The 25,107-nt window shown below is 46.0% G+C and overlaps 1 protein-coding gene across 2 annotated transcripts in view; it reads left to right on the top strand.

Moving 5' to 3' along the window:
• The first annotated feature begins 207 nt into the window (after positions 1-207).
• LOC143956683 (immunoglobulin superfamily member 1-like) overlaps positions 208-25,107 on the top strand; it is a 134,811-nt gene continuing 109,911 nt past the window's right edge. For both annotated transcript variants that reach the window (XM_077466877.1, XM_077466876.1), the window contains exons 1-2: positions 208-354; positions 2,157-2,192. In XM_077466877.1, the coding sequence (XP_077323003.1) occupies positions 324-354; positions 2,157-2,192 (67 nt within the window). In that variant the 5' untranslated portion in view covers positions 208-323. The remainder of the gene's footprint in view (positions 355-2,156; positions 2,193-25,107) is intronic.

Below are 25,107 nucleotides of genomic sequence, written 5' to 3'. Positions count from 1 at the left end.
AGAGACTGTGAGATATATAGTAATTTCTGTTGACATAGAGGTTGGCACCAGTTCTTTAGACCTAACCTAACTTTAACATTTAATAATAATTATTTAGAGTCATAGTGAAAGAGACACCAAGTTAACAAAACCAGTCATACATTTCCTGGACACCCCTGGGTTTCCTGTGTTAGTCTATTATATTTTTTTTTACCTACCTAACAACAGCTAACTATGCACATACCTTTGTCACAGTCTTCCTTTGGTTCTTCCACGTTGTTTACCTGCTCTTTGTTTTCTCATGGTGGGTTATTTTGGATCTATCATTATCTAGGTGAAAGAGGATGATGACAAGCATAATTGTAATACAATTTGGTAAGTAATTATACATTTTTAGTTAAGCCATTTCTCCATGATGTTTAAAAGGGGTTGTTTGGTGTGTTAAAGGTTTTTTGGTGAGTTAGGTTAATTGTTAATTCCATATTTTGGTTTTCTGTGGATGCTCTATCAACGCCTTATTCTTTTACTCTAGCAGCATGATTCATTGCTCTGGCTACCCATTGCTGCAGTTATGATGTTTTTTCTACTTTTTTATTCACTTTAGATCATGAAGCAAAAAGCATGGTGTGTGACACCCTGCCACTTTGCATTATCATAGACAAGGCAGGGGTTAGGGAATTCAAGCAGTGACATATCACCAGTGAGTTAGGAAAAAAAACTACAAAAATCGGTGGGTGATTCAACCCACTGGTGATAATCAAATCAAATAATTTCTGCATGGTAATGCGTATTAGGCATATTAGAGGAGGAGTGTTGACAGGCTGAAAAAAAAATAACAAGACTAAAGATGTGTTGTTGAGAGTAGCTTAAGGCCCTTTTCACACTGAGGCGGGAGCAGCATCGGCAGTAAAGCGGTGCTAAAAATAGCGCCGCTTTACCGTCGTTTAAGCTGCAGTATTCAGCTGCTAGCTAGGTGGTTTTAACCCCCGCTAGTAGCCAAAAAAGGGTTAAAACCGCCTGCAAAGCTTTGCCGGCGGTATAGCCACGCTGCCCCATTGATTTCAAAGGGTAGGAACGGTTTAGGAGTGGTGAATACACTGTTCCAAAGATGCTGCTAGCAGGACTTTTTTTTACCGCTCCAGTGTGATAGCCTTCCGGCTTTCACACTGGAGTGAAAGGGGCCAGATTTTTTCAGGCGCTAACAAGCGCTATTTTTAGCACTGTAGCGGCTGAAAAACGCCCCAGTGTGAAAGGGGCCTTAAAGCAGAAAAAGCACAAAATACATCTAAATGCATCTAAACACATATACATTTTCATAAACACTAGGTGTGTTTAGCGTTTGAACATAAATGCATTTAAATGGCCAGAATAACATAACATTTTGGCCAATAGAATGAATTAATGCTCAAACACTAGATACACTTAAAAGGGGCTAAACTAGTGAGTAATATGTGGCTTTTGCTTAGCCTTTTCCTGCCAGCAGTTCTGGCGTTCAGAGGTGTTTTTACAGATGCCCTGTGTGCATGAGGACTATAACTGTATATTATTGGATCAAATTAGTATGTTTCATAAGCCCTTGCACACACGGTCGGACATTCCAACGGAAAATGTCCGATCGGACCGTGTTGTCGGATAATCCGACTGTGTGTGGGCTCTATCGGACTGTTTCCGTCAGAATATCTGATGGACAAAGTTTTAGAGCTGGGCTATAAATCTTTCTGAAAACATGATCCAATCGGACTTTGTCCAATTGTGTGTAGAGAATTCCGATCGGACAAAGTGCCACGCATGCTCTGATCAAATTCCTAGACCAAAGCTATTGGCTACTAGCCTGAACGTAGTCCCGTCGTAATGAAATAACGTCATCACGTTACGTACGCTCGGATTTTCCGACAACTTTGTCCGACCGTGTGTGTGCAACACAAGTTTCGGACAAAATCCGATGGATTTTGTTGTTGGAATGTCCGACCGTGTGTACTAGGGCTAACAGTAGCTTCTTCGGGTCCTGGTTTCAAATAAAAGAGCCTCTCTTTTTGATTTTATTAACCTTTCTCAGTAATAAGGAAGCAGAAAATTCTGCAGACAATAGCTTTATGTCTGTTCTATACTGGCTGTACATTTTCTCCTCCTACAACCCTTGCTGGTTCTACTCTATAACGTTTATCTTCTTATTTCAGGGCTGATTTTCTTTGTCCCATGCTCCTTGGCAACAGGTAAATATTTTATTATACCTGGCAAATTTAAAGTTATCTGTTCTATAAATTTAGTTACGTACTATGTGCATTCTACTAAAAGGTGGGAAAAATGGCCTATATATATATATATATATATATATATATATATATATATATATATATACCGTATATATATATATATATATATACATATATATATACACACCAAAATGCCAGTGGCAAGCACACCATCTCAACTCCACAGTGAACAATACATTAAAGTTCATCAAATTACACACTTTAGGACAGGGTAGTGTGATCAGGATCCCAGTGCTGCAAGCAACCTACAGTATCTCACAAAAGTGAGCACACCCCTCTCATTTTTGTAAATATTTTATTCTATCTTCTCATGTGACAACACTGAAGAAATTACACTTTGTACAATGTAAAGTAGTGAGTGTACAGCTTGTATAACAGTGTGAATTTGCTGTCCCCTCAAAATAACTCAACACACTGAACAAAAGTGAGTACACCCCTAAGTGAAAATGTCCATATTGGGCATAATTTGCCATTTTCTGTCACGTGACTCGTTAGTGTTACAAGGTCTCAGGTGTGAATGGGGAGCAGGTGTGTTAAATTTGGTGTTATCACTCTCATTCTCTCATACTGGTCACTGGAATTTCGACATAGCACCTCATGGCAAAGAACTCTCTAAGGATCTGAAAAAAAAAATTGTTTCTCTACATAAAGACGGCCTAGGCTATAAGAAGATTGCCAAGACCCTGAAACTGAGCTGCAGCATGGTGGCCAAGACCATACAGCAGTTTAACAGGACGAGTTTCACTCAGAACCGGCCTCGCCATGGTCGACCAAAGAAGTTGCGTGCACGTGCTCAGCGTCATATCCAGAGGTTGTCTTTGGGAAATAGACATATGAGTTCTGCCAGCATTGCTGCAGAGGTTGAATGGGTGGGGAGTCAGTCTGTCAGTGCTCAAACCATACACTGCATGGCTGTCGTCCCAGAAGGAAGCCTCTTCTAAAGATGATGCACAAGAAAGCCCACAAACAGTTTTGCTAAAGACAAGCAGACTGAGGACATGGATTACTGGAACCATGACCTGTGGTCTGATGAGGCCAAGACAAACTTATTTGGTTCAGATGGTGTCAAGCGTGTGTGGCGGCAACCAGGTGAAGAGTACAAAGACAAATACTGAGAATGGGGAGGACTGTGCAGACTGAGGATGGTGGGGGACTTTGCTGACTGAGGATTGGGGGTACTGTGCAGACTGAGGAGGGGGGTCTGTGAAGGCTGACGATGGGGGGGGCTGTGAAGACTGAGAATGGGGGGTTGTAAAGACTGAGGATGGGGGGCTGGGAAGACTGAGGATGGGGGGCTGTGAAGACTGAGCATGGGGGAACTGTGAAGACTGAGCATGGGGGAACTGTGAAGACTGAGGATGGGGAGGACTGTGCAGACTGAGGATGGAGGGGGGGGGACTGTGCAGACTGAGGATGGGGAGGACTGTGCAGACTGAGGAAGGGTGGGGGGGCTGTGCAGACTGAGGATGGGGAGGACTGTGCAGACTGAGGATGGGGGGGGGACTGTGCAGACTGAGGATGGGGGAGGGACTGTGCAGACTGAGGATGGGGAGGACTGTGCAGACTGAGGATGGGGAGGACTGTGCAGACTGATGATGGGGTGGGGGACTGTGCAGACTGAGGATGGGGGAGGGACTGTGCAGACTGAGGATGGGGAGGAGTGTGCAGACTGAGGATGGGGAGGAGTGTGCAGACTGAGGATGGGGGGGCTGTGCAGACTGAGGATGGTGGGGGATTGTGCAGGCTGAGAATGGGGGCACTGTGAAGACTGATAAATAATAAACAAATAACAAAAATCATTATAATTTCCCATAAAACTGACCTTGCCAGGTTGCAAAATCATATGCATTTATTACTATTTAATTTTAGTAAAGGTGAACTTAGCCTTTAAAAACCTAATTCACTGTTGAATCCAGTCAAGGGTGGCACTAGGTTGGGTCTGCCTGGATCACACACATTGCTTTGTTAAACTGTATCAATCCACCTTAGATCAATACAAACTTGCAAAACAATGTGAGTGGGCAGGCACTTGCTTTGCAGGGATACAGCAGCTCAGAGCTGCAGGCCCTGATGATCTTCTTCTCATTCTGGCTGCACAGGCTCTCTCAGGGAGGTGGAGTAATATTCTCTGAGGCACAGAACCCTCCTTGCTCTGCACATCTCTAACACAGCAGAGGAGGAGGGGGACAGGAGATGCGCACAGTTACTGTAGTCTGGCAGCAGCTTGTACACATGAATTCTGGAGAGTGAGGAGGCTCACATTCTTCTAGAATTCCCCAATTTACAGAGCTGAATTGAGGTAAATGGTTCCTCCTCCTGCAACTTAGAATTTTTGTTTGATCAGCAATGATTTCAATTTCATACCACAGGCAGTACTCTTCATAGTTTCCACAGTGTGGCCTCAACAACCAAGGGGGTTGTCAGAGAATGTATTACTGCTGTTGGATGCTGAGCATTACATGTACACTATACACCCCTGAACTCTGCACTTTGTACTTCTGAAGTGTGCATTCTGTACACAGCACTCTCCTGAACTCTGCATTCTGTATGCAGTGCACCCCTGAAATCTGCACTTTGTGCATAACACATTCTGGAACTCTGCACTCTATATGTAGCACACTTCTAAACCCTACATTCTGTATGCAGCACACTGCTGAGCTCTGCATCTGTCCACAGTGCATTTCTGATCTCTGCACGCTATACATTTCACACCCCTGAACTCTGCACTTTGTGTGTAATGCACTCCTGAAGCTTCAGTTCTGTACGTATCTCTCTCCTGATCTCTGCACTTTGTGTGTAATGCACTCTTGCACTCTGTACGTAACACACGCCTGAACTCTGCACTTGTGTGTAACGTACTCCTGAACTCTGCACTCAGTATGTAGCACACCCCTGAACACTGCACTCTGTATGTAATGCACTTCTGAACTCTGCACTCTGTACATAGCACACTCCTAAACCCTGCAATCTGTACATAGTGCACCCCTGAACTCCGCACTTTGTACATATCGCACCCCTAAACCCTGCACTCTGTGCGTAACTCACTCCTGAACCCTGCACTCTGTACAAAGTGCTCTCCTAAACTCTGCACTCTGTATGTAGCATACTTTTTAACCTGCACTCTGTATGTCATAGTGCACTTCTGAACCCTGCATTCTGTATGCAGCACACTCCTGAACTCTGCACCCTGTATGCAGCACACTCCTGAACTCTGCACTCTGTACATAGTGCACTCCTGAACCCTGCATTCTGTGAGCAGTGCACTCCTGAACTCTGCATCCTCTACATAGCACACTCCTGAACCCTGCACTCTGTACATAGTCATATAAAAACATTGCAGCGCTAGGAGATGAGATGACCAATAAGTGATTAGAAACGTCAGTCATATGAGCCTATAAATGATCACCAAAATATTTTTTGTTTAAATAAATGATAAATATCAATCACACTACCCAGACAGTCAGTACAAAGGCATGCAGTTAAAATATGTAAACTGTAGAAGGATGTCCATAAAAGCAAATGAGATAGAAAAAAAGTCCTCATCTGTGTTCCTATCCCCAGACGACGTTCTTTTTGATGAAACGCATAGGGTGAAGCCTACAATGGTGATGTCATCACGTGATTCTTTTCTGATTGGTCAATGTATGGGAGAGCCCTGAGGGAACAATTGTCTGTCCATTTAGATTGTACTACATGCTGTTCTTATCCAGATTCCTTGTAAATGCAATCATTTGTTTTGCCAATAAATCGGTCATTTATATATTGCACTATGAAAGCGGTTTGTTTGTTTTTATCTCTGAGTTACACTGGAGCAGTGTAAGTGAGGAGAGCCTATATGGTTTGATGGAGACCTATTTCCTCGTGCCCTGCTTGACCACCTAAAATTCAGTGGTCATTTATGTCTGGTAAGCAGTTTGTGCAAACTCACATTGAGTGTGGAGCACAATTCTCTCTGGTTTATATTACACCTATCTTCTCTTCACTTGTCTTGTGCCTGTCACATGGAACAAGGATGAGGACTTCATTCCATCGCATTTGCTTTTATGGACATTCTTCTACAGTCTACATATTTTAACTGCATGCCATATTTTAACTGCCCTCCTGAGGCCTGTATTTTGTACGCAGTGCATGCCTGAACTATGCATTCGGTATGTAGCGCACCCTTGAACTTGGCACTTTGTGCATTACACACTCATAAGGTCTGCACTCTTTAGGCAGCACACTCCTGAACTCTGCATTCTATACGCAGTGTGTACCCTGGGGTGTCAGCAGATTCTTCAGGGAGTCCGAGGAGGAGTATTCTATCCAAATGAGCCATTGGACCTTAAATTTATTGAAAGTATCATTTTCAAGGGCCAGCATCTCCTCCATACGCATTATGTCATTGCCTTTAGAGACCCATAGGGCAAGGGGGGGGTTGGTGGTGGATTTCCAAAATAGGGGAATAATTTGTCTGGCAGCTGACAGGAAGAAGCGCAGTAAGGTGCGTTTCTGGGAGGTTATAGAGCCAGGTAGCATAGACAGCAATGTTATTTCTGGGGAAGGTTGTAGAGGTTGATCGTAGAGGCTGCTGCAAATAGAGAAGACCTGTGACTATAGAAGCTGAATAGACTAACACTCCCATCATATATGCAAGTAGCTTCCATCTGCCGATCTGCACCTCCAACACGAAGGGGGCATGGATGGGAAGATTTTGTGGAGAGACTGAGGGTCCCTGTACCATCGAGATAAGAGCTTGAAGTTTTTCTCCTGCGTGTAACAGGACGTTGAAGATTTTTTAATGCGTGAAATAGTATGATTTCTGCCAATCAACTGAGGTGAGTTCCTTTCCCAGATCCATGGACCACTTCCTGGTATAAGAGGGGGATTGGTCATGTAATAATGCATGTTGTAATGTATACATGGTAGAGAGTAAGTGTTTTGGGGTTTTGGAAAGAGAGCACAGCTGTTCGTATCCTTTGAGGGGTCTATATATTTGGGAGGAGGAAAAGAGGTTAGAACAAAAGGAGGTTATGCGAAGGGCTGTGAGCCAGTTGCCATGAGTATCCGGCACCACTGGTTTACCTGAGGCGTGGTCTACAAATGAACTTGCCACAGGACAGGCGGAGTGGGAATAGGGGCCTATTGTGTTAGAACCCTCCCCTTGGGGTACTGCATGGTGGTCGAATAAGGATGTGAGGGGTGAGGTATCTGAGGACAACAATGATTACATGAATTTTTTATACCATAGGTGTAGGGCCGCAGTGGTCAGTGGGGAAGTTGAAGAGAGTAAATGTAGGTGTTGTCCGTGTCCCCAGAGTAGAGCTCGGAGGTCATAAGTGGATAGGTCTTGTTCTACCATGGTGGACGCTTTGGTGAAGGGGCGAGGGAACCATTCCAGAATCCTGGACAGTAGCGCCGCTCTATGGTATAGTTCAAAGTCAGGGAGGTCTACCCCGCCCTGGGTTTTTGGATATGTAAGTAAAGTATATCTAATGTGGAACATGCCTTGGTGCCATAAGAATCGTATGGACATAGAGCTTTGTGAGGTAAAAAAGCGTTGGGGACGGTAATAGGTACGGTTTGAAATATGTAAAGTAGTTTGGCTAGAGTGTCCATTTTCAGGGTATTTATGCGCCCAAACCATGGTAATGGGGACAAGTTCCAAGCGTCTAGTTCCTTCTGGAGTCTAGTTAACAGGGGGAGATAGTTTAGGGCATATAGCTCTGACAGGTCAGAGGGAATCATTATCCCCAGGTAGGAGATGCTCTTGGGGCTCCATTGAAATGGGAAGTTAGCCTGTACCTGGGCAGGAGTTGTTCATGACAGGGATACATTAAGGGCTACTGTCTTGGACATATTCAATTTGAAGTCACTAAATTTCCCAAACCTACGAAATTCTAGCATCAGCAAGGGCAGGGACGTGTGTGGCTGTTGTACATAGACCAGAAGGTCATCCGCGTACAGAGATATTTTATGGTCAGAGGAGGGTGTCTGTATCCCCACTATAGATGTGTTATGTCTAATTGCTTGGGCCAGGTGTTCTATCACCAACACAAAGAGTAACGGTTATAGGGGGCCGCCCTGGTGAGTGCCATTGGATATCTGGAATGGTGCGGAGGGAGAGCCATTGACCAGGACCGATGTAGAGGGATTGGAATAAAGTGTCATGACTTTGGACACAAAGGTAGGTTCAAGGCCTATCTGTTCGAGGGAGAGACGTAAGAAATCCCATTTGACTCGGTGAAAGGCCTTCTCCGCATCGAACGATAGCAGGCAGGCCTTTAGATTATGCCTTTGCACGTAGGAAATAAGATGTATAGTTTTTTGTGGTATTGTCCGTGGCTTCACGGCCGGGGACAAAGCCCACCAGGTCCTTATGGATAATTGAGGGTAGGAGGGGGGAGAGGCAGTTTGCCAGGACCTTAGCGTAGAGTTTGATGTTGAGGTTGAGGAGCGATATTGGCTGGTAGCTACCACATTGCGAGGGGTCCTTATCCGGTTTTGGGGTGACTGAGATATTAGCGGATAATACGGTTTTGGAAGGTGGATGGGAATCATCTATAGAGTTAAATGCAGTGGACATCAATGGGGTTAGGAGTTGGGCAAATGACTTGTAAAATCTAGGGGATAACCCGTCAGGGCCCAGGCATTTACCAGATTTCAAGTCTTTAATAGCGGTGAGAAATTCCGCTATCGTTAGGGGTTATCTATGTCGGTTGCCTGTGGTAGGGCAGTCTCTAATATGTAGTACCGCATATCCGAAAGGTGTGAGTTATCCCTACTGGTTGTCATGGTCGGTGGGTGTAGGTTGTAGAGGTCGGAGTAATAGCATTTAAAGGCATCCGAGATACCTCGTGGGTTACTTATCTTTTGCTGGTCTGTGGTGCAGATGTGTTTGATCGGTCGACGTTGGGGACAAGGGTGCAAGACCCTTGCCAGGTGTTGTCCGCATTTGTTAGCTAAAGCATAGTGTCGGTTGCGGCCCCAGTCTCTGGCAATGAGGGAGTTTGTGTCCAAAAGACTAAGCAATTCTCTGCGCACATTAGGTCGACGTATGTTTCTGGGTCTGGGTCACGTTTATGCGATAGTTCAAGTGTTTTTATAGTTGTCAGTAGTTGTGAGATGTCTGCCGTTCTAGCTTTTTTGAGGCGGGAGCCATGTTGAGTCGAGCAGGAATTGGGAGATTAAGAAATAGTCGATGCGGCTGTAGGAGTTGTGTGCTACGGAATAACAGCTGTTAGTCTCTTTCGAATGGGTGTTGCACTCGCCACACATCTACCAGTTGTGCAGAGTGTAGGAGTGTTTTTATGTGTGCGAGAGCAGTGTGGGACATGGTGGACTTACCCGAGGAAGAGTCCATGGCTGGAGAAACGGACACATTGAGGTCGCCACCTAGGATAAAACAGGGACCACCAAAGGAAAGCAACTTGCTCACAACTTTAGATAGGAAGTTTGCCTGGTCCTGGTTTGGTCCATATACATTAGCCACTGTCAAAATAGAAGAGTTAGATTTTAGTTTGAGAAACAAATAACGTCCTAGCGGATCAATAAGGGAATCTGAGGCCGCGTACACACGCAGGGACTGTTCGCTGAAACTGTCCGCTGAAACCAAGTTTCAGCGGACAGTCCGCTCGTGTGTGGGCTTTCAGCGGACAGTTTCAGCGAACAGTCCGCTGAACAAGGTTTTTCGGAAATTCCGAAAAACTGTCCACTGAAACCTTGTTTCAGCGGACAGTCCCCGCGTGTGTAGGCTTGTTCGTCAAACAAAGTTGCGCGCATGCTCAGAAAGGATTTTCACGCCGAAAGTTATAATGCAGTGTATAGGACGTCGTATTTTTCGTCCCGTCGTACAAGCCGTTCACGTCATCGCGCACGGTTTCAGCAAACTGTTCGTCCGTCGTGTGTGGCCATGTCCGTCCATGCTAATTTTGAGCGGACTGTTTGCCGAAACTGTTTGACGGACAAAGTGGGGCGAACAGTCCCCGCGTGTGTACGCGGCCTAAGACTTCTGGGTGAAACGATTTGTGGAAGGCTATAGACACTCCCTTGGACTTCGCCTGTGGATTTGTACTGTGGTACCACTGGTGGTAATGGGGGTTTTTAAGAGTCGGGACAGCTGAGCTCCTAAAATGTGTTTCCTGCAAGAGTAGGATTTTAGTTTTGGCTTTGTGAAAGTGGTACAGCACCTGGCTTAGTTTTTTTAGGGGTATTGAGGCCTCTGCAGTTAAAAGACGTTAGAGTTATGTGATCAAGTGGCGGCATGGTCATAACAAAAGGGGAGGATATTAAATCTTACCTGTATCAGTGCAGAGACCTGCCCAGACCAGACATAAGGGAGGGAGGGGAAGTAGGGAACAGAGTGAGGGAGGAGAGAAGAATGGAAGAGGGGGAAGAAACTGAAAAAAACCATCAAGCCACTGGGTGGCAACATTGAGTAACCAAGTAAGCGTTGTAACATATCTAGGGTTCTAGAACAAACTAATGAGAACATAGTGCATTATTAGGCACTATCGGTCCTAATGGGGGTAACTGCACACAACACACTTCTCAGCCCTTCACTCTGTACATAGTGCACTCCTGAACCAGTCACTTGATGCATAGCGCACTCCTGAATTCTGCACCCTGTCTGGAATGCACTCCTGGAATTTAACAATGCCCCTATAGGACCCTCCCATTGGTAGTGCAATTTGGCCAAAACCACCATTTGATCTCCCCCTCGAATGAGAGAGCTGTTTGCATTGTAGAGGGGGTGTGGTGGAGTTCCTGTCCCTGTTCTTTGAGAAAAAAAACCTGACCACCAGTATACAGCATCAACAGTATACAGGGGCACACTGACCACCAGCATGCAATGCCACTGGCAATGAGGTACACAGAGTATACAGAGGGCATACTGATCACCATTGTACACAGGGTACACTAACCACCAATGTAAGGGGGCGCGCTGAATATTGACTACCAATATAACAGGTCACACTGAGAAAGTAGAAACTAATGTTGTACATAGTCTTGACCCCCACATTCTATACGCTATATAGTGCTGACCTCTTCACTCTGTTTGCTATCTTTTACGTTGTACAAGGAAGGGCACACTGATTGCTGTGTTGCTGGGGGTCTATTGTTGTGCAATGTTGGGGGTTAATTATTGTGTGTGGTTGGAGGTACTGTGCTATGCTCAAGATTTATTATTGTGTACTTTTGAAGGTTTATTAAGGTGTTATGCCAGGTGTTTATTTTTGTGTTGTGCTAGGGGTTTATTACTGTGCAATGCTGGTGGCTAATTGTTGTGGCATACTGATTATTGTGTTGAGTTTATTTATTGTGCAATTCTGAGGGTTAATTGTTGTGCACTGTGGGGGTTAATTGTCATGCAGTGTTTGGGGTTAATTGTTCTGCATTGTTGGGGGTTAATTAATGTGCAATGTTGAGGGTTAAGTATTGAATTATGCCCTGGATAATTACTGTACTGTGTTAGAAGTAAATTACTGTGTCGTGCTGAGGGTTAAGTATTATATAGTAACCGGTCCTCCTGTACTTGGCCCACCCCTATCGGCTTCACAGGGGCCCCGGGCAGCTTTATTATTCATCTAAATATACAATACAGCAGTTTAAAACAGATCATCAGATCAAGCCAAGTTCCTAGGCTTGCAAGGGGTTAAATTACATTTTCCTGGGCCCCATCAGCCTAACAGAAAGGCCCAGAAGGCAGGAGCAGAGAGTGGACTAATTTGACATTTTCGGGGCGCAGGGATATAAAGCCGGTGCTCTGTCCTGATTAGGCGTGTTCGCAACCCGCACGTGCAGAGCCCGCCAGGAAGTCAGCACTGCACAGCGCTAATCACAGACAGTGAGACATTTACCCTATCTGCGGCTGCAGAAATCAAGAAATGTCTCACTGCCTGTGATTAGCGCTGTGCAGTGCTGACTTCCTGGCGGGCTCTACACATGCAGGTTGCGAACACCTTAGTCCTGATGTTAAAATGAAAGTACCGGCCATCCACTCACTGCCTTTACCTGGCGGAGTGATCTACTTGCCTCCTTTAGTAAGTGCTGAGGTCCTGAGGAAGGACTCAGAGGTTGCAAACGCCTGGTGCGAGGTGACAGAGAAGGGATGTCTCTGAGGGCACAGTACAGGGATCTCAATGCACAGGCAGACAGCACAACTGAACTTCAAAAATCTTCTGTATTGAATGTACCGACAGATACAACACCTGTAAACTACTAGTATTACAAGTAGCAAGTCAGTGCAGACAGCCATGGGACAGACAGTTATACAGCACTTGCTGTGATATGATCATCATCATATTGTTAATAAGCACAGTGACATGCTTAGTCTAGGTCTTGTTTACTTTTGTGTTTGTGGGGCAGTAAAACTGTGTACATGAGCTGCATTTCTCCCTTATGCTGCAAAGCACTGCCACCATCATAGGTAGTACTGTATACAGTTTTACTGCTCTGCAAACACAAGAATAAACAACCTAAAAGTAAGTGTCTCACTGTGTGTGTGAATCTGACAAGCTGTCAGATGGAAACAATTCAGCAGCAGAGCAGCCTCCAGATCACATTCACTCAACCCCCTTAGTGTCGTCCCCCACACCAAACGCACACACTTCTCAGTGTGTGGCTTGACGCACCTATCAATGGACCCACTCAGGACTGCCATAGCAGGTAATGCCAAGTTGAAGGGAGGGAGATCAGCAAACATCTGTTTTCTAATCTCCCCTTTCTGTCTGAAGCGGTCTGCACGCCATTAGCTTCCGTGGAGGTCATTTGAGACATCAGGGTCTTTTAGACCTCTGATATCTCATGAACCACTTAAGGACTGGAAGGATTTGCCACCTTAATGACCAGAGCACTTTTTGCAATTTGTCACTGCCCCGTTTTAAATGGTAATTGCGCGGTCATGCAATGCTGTACACAAACAAAATTTGAGTCCCTTTTTTCCCATAAATAGAGCTTACTTTTAGGTGGTATTTGATCACCTCTGGGATTTTTATTTTTTTGCGATATAAATGGAAAAAAGATCAAAAATTTTGAAAAAATTATTATATTTTCTACTTTTTGTTATTAAAAAAATCCAATAAACTCAATTTTAGTCATACTTTTTTGTCCAAAATGTTTTCAGCCACATGTCTTGGGTAAAAAAAAATGTAATAAGCGTATAGTTATTGGTTTGCGCAAAAGTTATAGCGTCTACAAACTATGGTACATTTTCTGGAATGTACACAGATTTTAGTTTATGACTACCTATCTCATTTCTTGAAGTGCTAAAATGACAGGGCAATACAAACCACCCCCCATTGACCCCCTTTTGTAAAGTAAACACCCCAAGGAAATTGCTGGCATAGGCATGTTGAGCCCATTGGATATTTAATTGGATTTTATTTAGTATTTTAGTTTTTCAAAAAATGACAAACAAAATGTACACAAAGTTGTCACTGAAATGATATATTGCTCAAACATGCCATGGGTATATGTGGTATTACTCCCCAAAATACATTCTGCTGCTTCTTCTGAGTCCAGGGATACCATATGTGTGAGACTTTTTGGGAGCCTAGCCGTGTACAGGACCCCGAAACCCTGGATTTCTGGATTTCTAAGGGTGTAAAATGGTGATTTTACTCCTCACTAACTATCACAGTTTCAGAGGTCATGAGATGCCAAGATAGCACAACCCCCCACAAGTGACCCCATTTTGGTATTTGCTGAGAGGCACGTTGAGTATTTTGCAGATCTTGCTTTTCGTCACAAAGTTTTGAAAAAAAAAAATATTACTTTCTTAATTTTAAAAAACAAATGAGAGCTGCAAAATACTAACCATACCTCTTAGCAAATACCTTTCCAAAATTGGGTCATTCGTGGGGGTTTTGTGCTATCTTGACATTTCAGGGCCTGCGAAACTGTGATAGGTAGTGAGACGTAAACTCACCATATTACGCCTTTAGAAAGCCTGAAGGCAGTGATTGGTTTTCGTGGTCCTGTACGCAGCAAGGCTCCCAAAAAATCTCACACATGTGGTATCCCTGTACTCAGGAGAAGCAGCAGAATGTATCTTGGGGTGGAATTTCATATATACCCATGCCATGTTTGATATACCCATGCCATGTTTTGTGTAAACACAGAGATCCCGGGTCTCTGGGTGGAGATGTGACAGATCGTCTGTTCATACAGGGAATGAACAGCGATCTGTTATCTCTCCTAGTCAGTCCCCTCCCCCTTTCAGTTAGAACACACATTAGGGAACACAGTTAACGTCTTGATTGCCCCCTAGTGTTAATCCCTTCACAGCCAGTGAAATTTTTACAATAATCAATGCATTTTTATAGCATTGATCGCTGTAATTATGGCAATGGTCCCAAAAATGTGTCAAAATTGTCTGATGTGTCCACCATATTGTCCGAGTCACAATAAAAATCGCAGTTTGCCAACATTACTAGTAAAAAAGAAAAAATAAGAATAAAAATGCTATAAAATATCCCCTATTTTGTAGACACTATAACTTTTGTGCAAACCAATCAATATATGCTTATTGTGATTGTTTTTTACCAAAAAATATGTAGAAGAATAGTGATGGCTGAACGGTTCGCCCGGCGGTCGTTTCGCTGCGAATTTCGGCTGTTCGCGGTCCGCCCGATTCCGTGTTTTCTGTGTAAAAGAACTTTGACCTATGATGACACATCCATCATGGGGTACAGGACAGCCAATTGAGACATTACAGCACATGGACACTTGGACATTCCCCCTAACTTATAAATACACCCGATCCGGCGGCCATTTTACATTCTTACTTCTGTCACTATAGGGAGAGGTTGCTGTGTGGAGCAGAGAGACATTGCAGTGACCCAAATCGCTAGCTATTTGGTACACAAAAGTTCTTTTCAGGACTGGTATAGGTGTTAGGTGTAGTTCAGGATATAGGTTTGAGGCAGTGCTGTGCTAGTGATTGTTGCAGCAGCCTGAGTGTCTTTTGTCAGTTTAGAGAAAGGGACAGGACGGTGTGTGCTGCAGGGACAGTCAGTTTAGTCATTAGCTGTTACTATCAGGTCCACAAAAGTGCTATTCCAGTTATTGTTCCAGCAGCGTCTGTTGTGTCAGTTTATATAGGGACAGGCAGGAAGCTGTGTGTGAGGCAGTGAGGGTCAGTTTAATCAGTAGCTGTTACTATATTAGGTCCACAAAGGTTCTTTTCAGGACTGGTATCAGTGGTATGGTAATAGGCTTGTACACGTATAATATTCTTTCTTCCAAATATAGAAAGAATATTATACTTGACTGCTGCCCTTCTGCTGCAGTCTGCTAATCAGTCACAACCTACTTGTTCCACAAAGGTCATTATAAGGACTGGTAACCTGGTGTAGGGTGCTACAGTACATAGGGTTGAGTGAGGTACAGTCTGCTATTCCGTAAGGACTGGTATAGGTCCACAATACATAGGGTTGAGGTGCACAACTGCTGACTGCTGCCCTATACTGCAGCAGTCCTTCATCAGTATAGGGACTGGCGTACAGTCTGCTAATCAGTCACACACAACCTACTTGTTCCAAAAAGGTCCTTATAAGGACTGGTAACCTGGTGTAGGGTGCTACAGTACATAGGGTTGAGTGAGGTACAGTCTGCTATTCTATAAAGACTGGTATAGGTCCACAATACATAGGGTTGAGGTGCACTACTGCTGACCGCTGCCCTATACTGCAGCAGTCCTTCATCAGTATAGGGACTGACGTACAGTCTGCTAATCAGTCACACACAACCTACTTGTTTCACAAAGGTCCTTATAAGGACTGGTAACCTGGTGTAGGGTGCTACAGTACATAAGGTTGAGTGAGGTACAGTCTGCTATTCTATAAGGACTGGTATAGGTCCACAATACATAGGGTTGAGGTGCACTACTGCTGACTGCTGCCCTATACTGCAGCAGTCCTTCATCAGTATAGGGACTGACGTACAGTCTGCTAATCAGTCACACACAACCTACTTGTTCCACAAAGGTCCTTATAAGGACTGGTAACCTGGTGTAGGGTGCTACAGTACATAGGGTTGAGTGAGGTACAGTCTGCTATTCTGTAAGGACTGGTATAGGTCCACAATACATAGGGTTGAGGTGCACTACTGCTGACTGCTGCCCTATACTGCAGCAGTCCTTCATCAGTATAGGGACTGACGTACAGTCTGCTAATCAGTCACACAAAACCTACTTGTTCCATAAAGGTCCTTATAAGGACTGGTAACTTGGTCTAGGGTGCTACAGTACATAGGGATGAGTGAGGTACAGTCTGCTAATCCATAAGGACTGGTATAGGTCCACAATACATAGGGTTGAGATGCACTACTGCTGACCGCTGCCCTATCCTGCAGCAGTCCTTCATCAGTATAGGGACTGACGTACAGTCTGCTAATCAGTCACACACAACCTACTTGTTCCACAAAGGTCCTTATAAGGACTGGTAACCTGGTGTAGGGTGCTATAGAACATAGGGTTGAGTGAGGTACAGTCTGCTATTCTATAAGGACTGGTAAAGGTCCACAATACATAGGGTTGAGGTGCACTACTTCTGACCGCTGCCCTATACTGCAGCAGTCCTTTATCAGTATAGGGACTGACGTACAGTCTGCTAATCAGTCACAACCTACTTGTTCCACAAAGGTCCTTATAAGGACTGGTAAGGTATAGGGTACTACAGTACATAGGGTTGAGTGAGGTACAGTCTGCTATTCCATAAGGACTGGTATAGGTCCACAATACATAGGGTTGAGGTGCACTACTGCTGACCACTGCCCTATACTGCAGCAGTCCTTCATCAGTATAGGGACTGAGAGTTTTGTCACAGGGTCATTTAAAAAATGACAGGCAGAGGAAGAGGCAGGCCCTTCCGCAGGGGTGGTAGGGGTAGGGCAGGAGCAACAGGCTTGAGCCAAAGTGGGAAGTTGCAGAAGGTGCGTTCAATTACTTTAAAGGATGCACCAGATTTGGTTGAGTGGCTCACTCAGCCTTACTCTTCTGCATCCTCCTCATCCTCTCGATCTGCACCCTCTTCTTCACTCTCTGCTATGTGCACCCCCAAAGACACTACCACCAACAACACCACCACCACCACATACCTTCCGCTTGAGTCACAGGATATATTTTCCGATCCATATCAAGACATTTCTGATGCGCAGCCACTCTTGGTATTGGATCAGGAAGAGGAGGTAGCAACAACCGCTACTCAGCAGTCTGACGACAGTACTCAGATCAGCCCAAGGAGGAGGTTGGTCCCCGGTGTTGCTGCCTACTCCGAGATCTCTACTTATAGCGGTGGGGAAGGTGACGTCGATGATGACGTGTCTAGTGATGTCACATGTGTGCCCACAAGAGAGGAAGAGGAGGGGAGTTCAGAGGGAGATATGGACCAGCAGATAGGGAGGAGAAGCAGGAATAACTTACATTGCACAGGAGGGACAAAGCAGACTGCTAATGTATCAGGAGCGAGTCATTGACCATGTACGGTCACATCTGGCGCTCCCAGGACACCGGCACATGGCAGTGTGGGCTTTTTTTAACGTGTCCGCTGCTGACAATAGCGTTGCCATCTGCAATCTTTGAAGTCAACGCATTAGTCGCGGTAAGCCCAACACTCACCTAGGGACAACCACCTTAAGAAGGCACATGAGCAGCCATCACCGAGCCCAGTGGGAGCAACGGAACACACAAAGCCACACTCCAGGCTCTCACCGTCCAGCCTCGTCTTCTACTTCTCCTTCTCCTCTCTCCTCACAATTGTCCTCCACTCCACCTTCCATCACGCCAAGCTCACGTTTTTCTGCAAAAAGGCAGGCTTCCGTGGGCCTAATGTTCGAGCGTAAAAAAATGATGACGCCGGATAACCCTCTTGCCCAACGGTTGACGGCTGGCTTGTCAGAACTCGGAGGCCTTTCGCAAATTTGTGGCCATTGGAACACCACAATGGAAGGTCCCAGGAAGGAAGTATTTCTCACAGAAGGGCATCCCAGAGCTATATGGCCATGTTCAGCGGCAAGTGAATGTATCTCTGGCACACAGTGTCGGTGCCAAGATACATCTGACCACAGACACGTGGTCTAGCAAACACGGGCAGGGAAGGTATATCACTTTTACTGCCCACTGGGTGAACCTTCTGACGGCCATCAAGCATGTAACCCGTGGCACCCGTGTAGATTTGGTTTTACCGCCACGGATTGCATGCAGGCCTGGCTCTTCTTCTCCTCCTCCTCCTACTCCATCCTCCTCAGCTGACTCCTCCTTTCCCGCTGCTAGCGTCTCTTCCGCTGCGCCACCCAAGCTCCCCAGAACCTATTCGACATGCCAGGTGAGACGTTGCCATGCCGTGCTGCGTCTGTTGTGCCTGGAAGCCAAGAGCCACACTGGCCCGGCAGTCCTTTCAGCTTTGCGTTCACAGGCAGATCAGTGGCTAACACCGCTCAATTCGACAGATGGTAAAGTGGTGTGTGACAACGGTGCCAATCTGCTTAGCGCATTGAAACAGGGCAAAATCACGCACGTGCCATTCATGGCACACGTCTTAAACTTGGTCGTGCAGCGATTTAGTTGTCAAATACCCTGGGGTCCAGGACATCTTGCGGCAGGCAAGGAAAATCTCGACCCATTTCAGAAGATCTTACACGGCCATGGCTCGCCTTGCTGACAATCAGCGGAGACACAATCTGCCGGTCAGACGTCTTATTTGCGATTGCCCGACGTGATGGAACTCAACCTTCTATATGCTTGATAGGCTGCTCTAACAGAAACGTGCAGTTAACGTCTACCTGTATGAACTCTGCGGCAGAAAAGGTTCTGGGGAGCTGGGTTTTTTTTCACCGCGCCAGTGGCTACTCTATCTGAGACAAGTCAACAACAGGAGTCTGAAGAGGAGTCAGAGGAGGATGGTGCCGGGGCGGATGAAGAGGAGCAAGAAGAGCATGCTTTAAACCTTTCTGGGACCCCTGTTGTTGTGCGTGGATGGGGAGAGGAGAATGAAGAGGACGACATTATCCTGGATGATGAGCAGGAGCCAGGTCACCACACCGCTTCCACTTTAGTGCAAATGGGGGCCTTCATGCTCCAGTGTTTTAATAGGGACCCCCATATAATAAGCATAAGGGTCAAGGACCAGTACTGGGTGGCAACGTACTTAGACCCCGGTACAAACACAAAATGGCGGAAATGCTACTGCCGTCACAGAGGGCTGTCAGAATGCAGCACTTCCAGGCCTTGCTTCGAGAAATGCTGCATTCTGCTTTTGCGTACGCTGGCAGAGGAGAAATTCCCACTCCCAGAGAAGGAGTTGTGGGTACCAATCCAACAGCGCCTGCAAGAAGAGGCCGGTTTGAAGATGTGTTGGTGACTTCGGATATGAGGTCATTCTTTCAGCCGACCCATCGACAGGTGTCATCCAGATCCAGCATCAGGGAACGCCTAGACCGTCAGGTGTCCGACTACATCGGGTTAACGGCCGATGTGGACGTTCTGAGGAGTGATGAACCCCTGGACTACTGGGTGGGCAGGCTTGACCTCTGGCCAGAGCTTGCCCAATTTGCAATCGAACTGTTGGCTTGCCCCTCGTCCAGTGTCCTGTCCGAAAGGACGTTCAGCGCAGCAGGGGGGATCGTGACAGATAAGCGTACTCGCCTAGCTCACGACAGTGTTAACTACCTCTCATTTCTAAAAATGAATGAGGCATGGATCTCGGAGGAATTCAACACATGTGACCAGTAGACCATGTATATGTCTATAGACAATTTTTTAAATCGAGCACACAGACCTTCTTTCTTCATTTGGCTCACTTCCTTGTCCAAAAAAAGCACACTGTACTATATGCCCATACCCTCCTCTTTGAAGAGGTTGAGCGGTGTCATATTTCTACTGGGGCTGCTTATTATGAGGGGCTCCCACCATCCCTGTGCTGTGCTGACTTCCTCCTGGGGCTGTACCTCTGCTGTGCATATTACGAGGGGCTCCCACCATCCCTGTGCTATGCTTATTATGAGGGGCTCCCACCATCCCTGTGCTGTGCTGACTTCCTCCTGGGGCTGCTTATTATGAGGGGCTCCCACCATCCCTGTGCTGTGCTGACTTCCTCCTGGGGCTGTACCTCTGCTGTGCATATTATGAGGGGCTCCCACCATCCCTGTGCTATGCTTATTATGAGGGGCTCCCACCATCCATGTGCTGTGCTGACTTCCTCCTGGGGCTGCTTATTATGAGGGGCTCCCACCATCCCTGTGCTGTTGTGACTTCCTCCTGGGGCTGCTTATTATGAGGGGCTCCCACAATCCCTGTGCTATGCTGACATCCTCCTGGGGCTGCTTATTATGAGGGGCTCCCACCATCCCTGTGCTGTGCTGACTTCCTCCTGGGGCTGTACCTCTGCTGTGCATATTATGAGGGGCTCCCACCATCCCTGTGCTATGCTCATTATGAGGGGCTCCCACCATCCCTGTGCTATGCTCATTATGAGGGGCTCCCACCATCCCTGTGCTATGCTCATTATGAGGGGCTCCCACCATCCCTGTGCTATGCTGACTTTCTCCTGGGGCTGCTTACGGTGCTGGTGTCAGTGCTGTATATCACGGTGCTGATGTCAGTACTCTCTATCACGGTGCTGCTGTCAGTGCTGTATATCACGGTGCTGGTGTTAGTGCTTTATGTCACGCTGCTGATGTCAGTGCTCTCTATCATGGTGCTGGTGTCAGATGACTCTATCACGGTGCAGGTGTGATTGCTGTATGTCACGCTGCTGATGTCAGTGCTCTCTATCACGGTGCTGCTGTCAGTGCTGTATATCACGGTGCTGGTGTTAGTGCTTTATGTCACACTGCTGATGTCAGTGCTCTCTATCATGGTGCTGGTGTCAGATGACTCTATCACGGTGCATGTGTCATTGCTGTATGTCACGCTGGTGATGTCAGTGCTCTCTATCACGGTGCTGCTGTCAGTGCTGTATATCACGGTGCTGGTGTTAGTGCTTTATGTCACGCTGCTGATGTCAGTGCTCTCTATCACGGTGCTGTTGTCAGATGACTCTATCACAGTGCAGGTGTCATTGCTGTATGTCACGCTGCTGATGTCAGTGCTCTCTATCACGGTGCTGCTGTCAGTGCTGTATATCACGGTGCTGGTGTTAGTGCTTTATGTCACGCTGCTGATGTCAGTGCTCTCTATCATGGTGCTGTTGTCAGATCACTCTATCACGGTGCAGGTGTCATTGCTGTATGTCACGCTGCTGATGTCAGTGCTCTCTATCACGGTGCTGGTGTCAGATGACTCTATCACAGTGCGGGTGTCATTGCTGTATATCACGCTGCTGGTGATCATCTCCTGCACCCTCTTCTTTGCCTACCCTGACCTTCCCTCTCCTCCATTGCCTTCATGCACTCTACAGTCCTGAATTGTCACAACAATTTCCCATATAAAAAAAGAATGCTTGTAGTTGTTGATCCCAGATTCACCTCATACATGTGTTATGTCATTGGCCATGTGGTGGGACTATGTTTGCACAGCTATTAATTATTTTGTGGCTGCAAATTTGACCTGTAGGTTTGCAAAGTTCACCTCCCATGGAAGTCAATGGGGCCCGCCGCGAACATTCCAGTTCGCGAACTATCGGCCGCGTTCGCGAAACGTCCCGTCGGAAGTTCGTCCATCACTATAGAAGAATACATATTGGCCTAAACTGACAAAAAAAATGCTTTTTAAAAAAAAATGGGGATATATATTTATTATGGCAAAAAGTACAAAATATTGTGTTTTTCTTTTTTCAAGAGATGATCAAATACCACCAAAAGAAAGCACTATTTGTGGGGAAAAAAAGGACGTCAATTTTGTTTACGTACAACGTCGCACGACCGTGCAATTTTCAGTTAAAACTACGCAGTGCCGAATCGCAAAAAGTGCTCTGGACAGGAAGGGGTAAAATCTTCTGGGGCTGAAGCTGTTAAAAGCCTTTACAGGTTACCACGTTAGATTTACAGAGGAGGCCTACGCTAAAATGACTGCCCTCGATCTGACATTTGTGGTGATACCTCACATGCATGGTGCAATTGCTATTGACATACAACACGAGACCAACGCTTGCGTTCACCTTTGCACGCGAGCATAGGGGGACAGGGGTGCTTTATTTATTTAATTATTTACTTTGCTTTTTTATTTTATTTTTACACTGTTCCTTTCATTTTTTTTCTTTTTTTATAATTTTTATTGTTATCACAGGGAATGTAAATATCCCCTATGATAGCAATAGGTAGTGACAGGTACTCTTTTTTAAACATTTGGGGGTCTATTAGACTCTAGATCTCTCTTCTGCCCTCAAAGCATCTGATCACACCAAGATTGGTGTGATAAGATGCTTTCCAAATGGCGCTGTTTATATGAGGCAAAACCGAAGTCATGAAATGCTCGTCACTTCCAGTATCTTAGTCCATAGAGATGATTAGGGCCATTCTGGTCTCCGATCAGCTCTATGGTCAGCTGGGGGAACCACCGGCTGCATTTTTGGGTTACCCGGTGGGACAGGAGAGCCCAAGAAAACCATGTACAACAGCAGGAGGGGGGATGTTCCCTCCCACTGCTTATAAAAGCAGTCTAGTGGCTAATTAGCTACTAGGATTGCTTTTACATGAAAAGCAGACTCCCGGCTGAAAAATTATGAGGATGATACCTAAACCTGAAGACATTATATTGGTATAACCACTCAAAGTCCAGCAACATAACAGTACATCGCTGGTCCTTGTTGGCCATATACAGTGCTGTGAAAAAGTATTGCCCCCCTTCCTGATTTTTAAAATTTTTGTACATATTTCTCACACTTGACTCCGATCATCAAATACATTTTATTATTAGACAAAGATAACACGAGTAAATACAAAATGCAGTTTTTTTTTTTTTTTTGTAAAATCTTTTTTATTGAGTTTTTCAATAGCATAGAAAATTGCCCACACCTGGGCCAACAGTACCCACGCAGGGGCAAACTCTCCACTACGGCTACAACCGCAGCAGGGCATAACAGGTAACACAACATGATCGGTCTGCCTCTGAGGCAACAACAGGCCTCAACCAGGCAGACCGATAAAAAAACAAAACTAAACGTATCTAAGCCCCCATGGAGGGGAGGGTTAGCAGCAGGAGAATCCGTGCTCAAAAGCAAAAGTACACAATGTCAAAGCATAGACGTACAAGTAATACCTGGGTCAGTCTATTACCATATCAGGACCTTAATGGTTAGTTACTGCATCAGTCGCCGTAGTGCTATCAGCTAACCAACAAGTCCACACCTTTTCAAATTTTTTTGGGCATCCCCTACCCTCGTAGGTGGCTCTATAAAGGGGCAAACTAGCATTCACTAGACCCTTCCAGAACGTGACAGAGGGGGGAGATGATTTCTTCCAATTCATCGTGATGGCCTTACGTGCATAGTATAGTAGTAAGGATATGAGTAGTTTCCTAGCTCTGTGGATTATCAACTGCTCCACCAGCCCCAGCAGACAACATTTAGGATCAAAAGGAATACTAATCTTAGTAATGTTAGCTATCACCTGGAGAACTTCCTTCCAGTAATGCCCAATTGCTGGACAAGCCCAGAAAATGTGAAAAAACTCCCCTGGCTGATACGAGCATCTCCAGCACGCCGGGGAATGTGTCGGCGACATCTGGTGCAGTCTATGGGGTGTGTAGTGCGCTCTGTGTATAATTTTATACTGAACAAGTTTGTCCCTGGCCGAGACCAGTGGAGAGAACGGGAACACCCAGATTTCCCCCCAATCATCATCGTCCAGTTCCGGTATGTCCCCCACCCACTTCCTGCGTAGGGAGGACAGTTCGGGGATGGCAGCAACCAACAGGGACCTATAAATCTGAGAAGTGGGTTTCTCCAAATCCTTCACCCGAAGGGTGGACTCAAGCTCCGAGTATTCCATTATGACTGGTTGACCTAAGAACTGACATCTATGAGCATGGGCGATCTGGAGATACCTGAAATGAGCCCGTGCAGGCACGTTAAACTTCGTACACAACACATGAAAGGGAGCAAGCTCCCCATTGGTGATAACATGCTCCAGAGTCAGTATTTTGTATCTGGCCCAGGCCTGAGGATCCGGGATAGTGGTGAACTGTGGTAGGTTGGGATTCAGCCACAGGGGGGTGTGAGGAGACCAGGTGTTCGGCGGGGACTCTCTCAGCGCCTCCCCCACCCTCCATGCCCTCATAGTGGTGCGCATGGAAGGGGTGAGGCAATGAGGTGTTTTGGGTCCCCTGAATACCAACCCTTTCAAGGCCTCCAGAGACCCCACTATAGCTGCCTCCAACACCGTAGCAGAGTTGGTCAGATCTGGCAGCAACCACCAGTGGACAGTCACAAGCTGAGTAGCCAAGAAGTATTTGTGGCAGTCCGGGAGAGCCAAGCCCCCATCGTCCACCGGCCTGGTCAGAGTGGTATACTTGAATCTAGGCGTTCCAGATCCCCAAATAAATGAAAGGAAGAGTTGTTTAAGTGAATTAAAGAAAGTTTTATTTAGCCATTGTGGGGAATTCCTAAATATGTACATTAGTTTGGGGAGGACTTTCATTTTTAGAAGGTTAATGCGCCCCATGAGGGAGAGGGGAAGATTACCCCATGCCCTTAGTTTGGATTTAATCCCTATCAGGACAGGTTCAAGATTAAGCCGGACAAAATCCTCGCTCTCCCTTGAAATAATGATACCTAAATAGGTGAACCTATCCACCCATTGAAGCGGGGTAGAGGGGGACGAGGAGGACCTGGCCCCCGCATCCACTGGGAAAAGCTGAGACTTATGCCAGTTAACCCTCAACCCGGTGAAGGCGGAAAAATCATCCATAATTCCGAGTGCTCCCCGCAAAGAGTCACCA

This window comes from Lithobates pipiens, unplaced genomic scaffold, assembly GCF_037356315.1.
Source record: "Lithobates pipiens isolate NorthernLeopardFrog02 unplaced genomic scaffold, aLitPip1_a1.2 Scaffold_4, whole genome shotgun sequence".
In the NCBI taxonomy this organism is placed as follows: Eukaryota; Metazoa; Chordata; class Amphibia; order Anura; family Ranidae; genus Lithobates; species Lithobates pipiens.
This window is presented reverse-complemented; position numbering and strand designations above follow the sequence as displayed.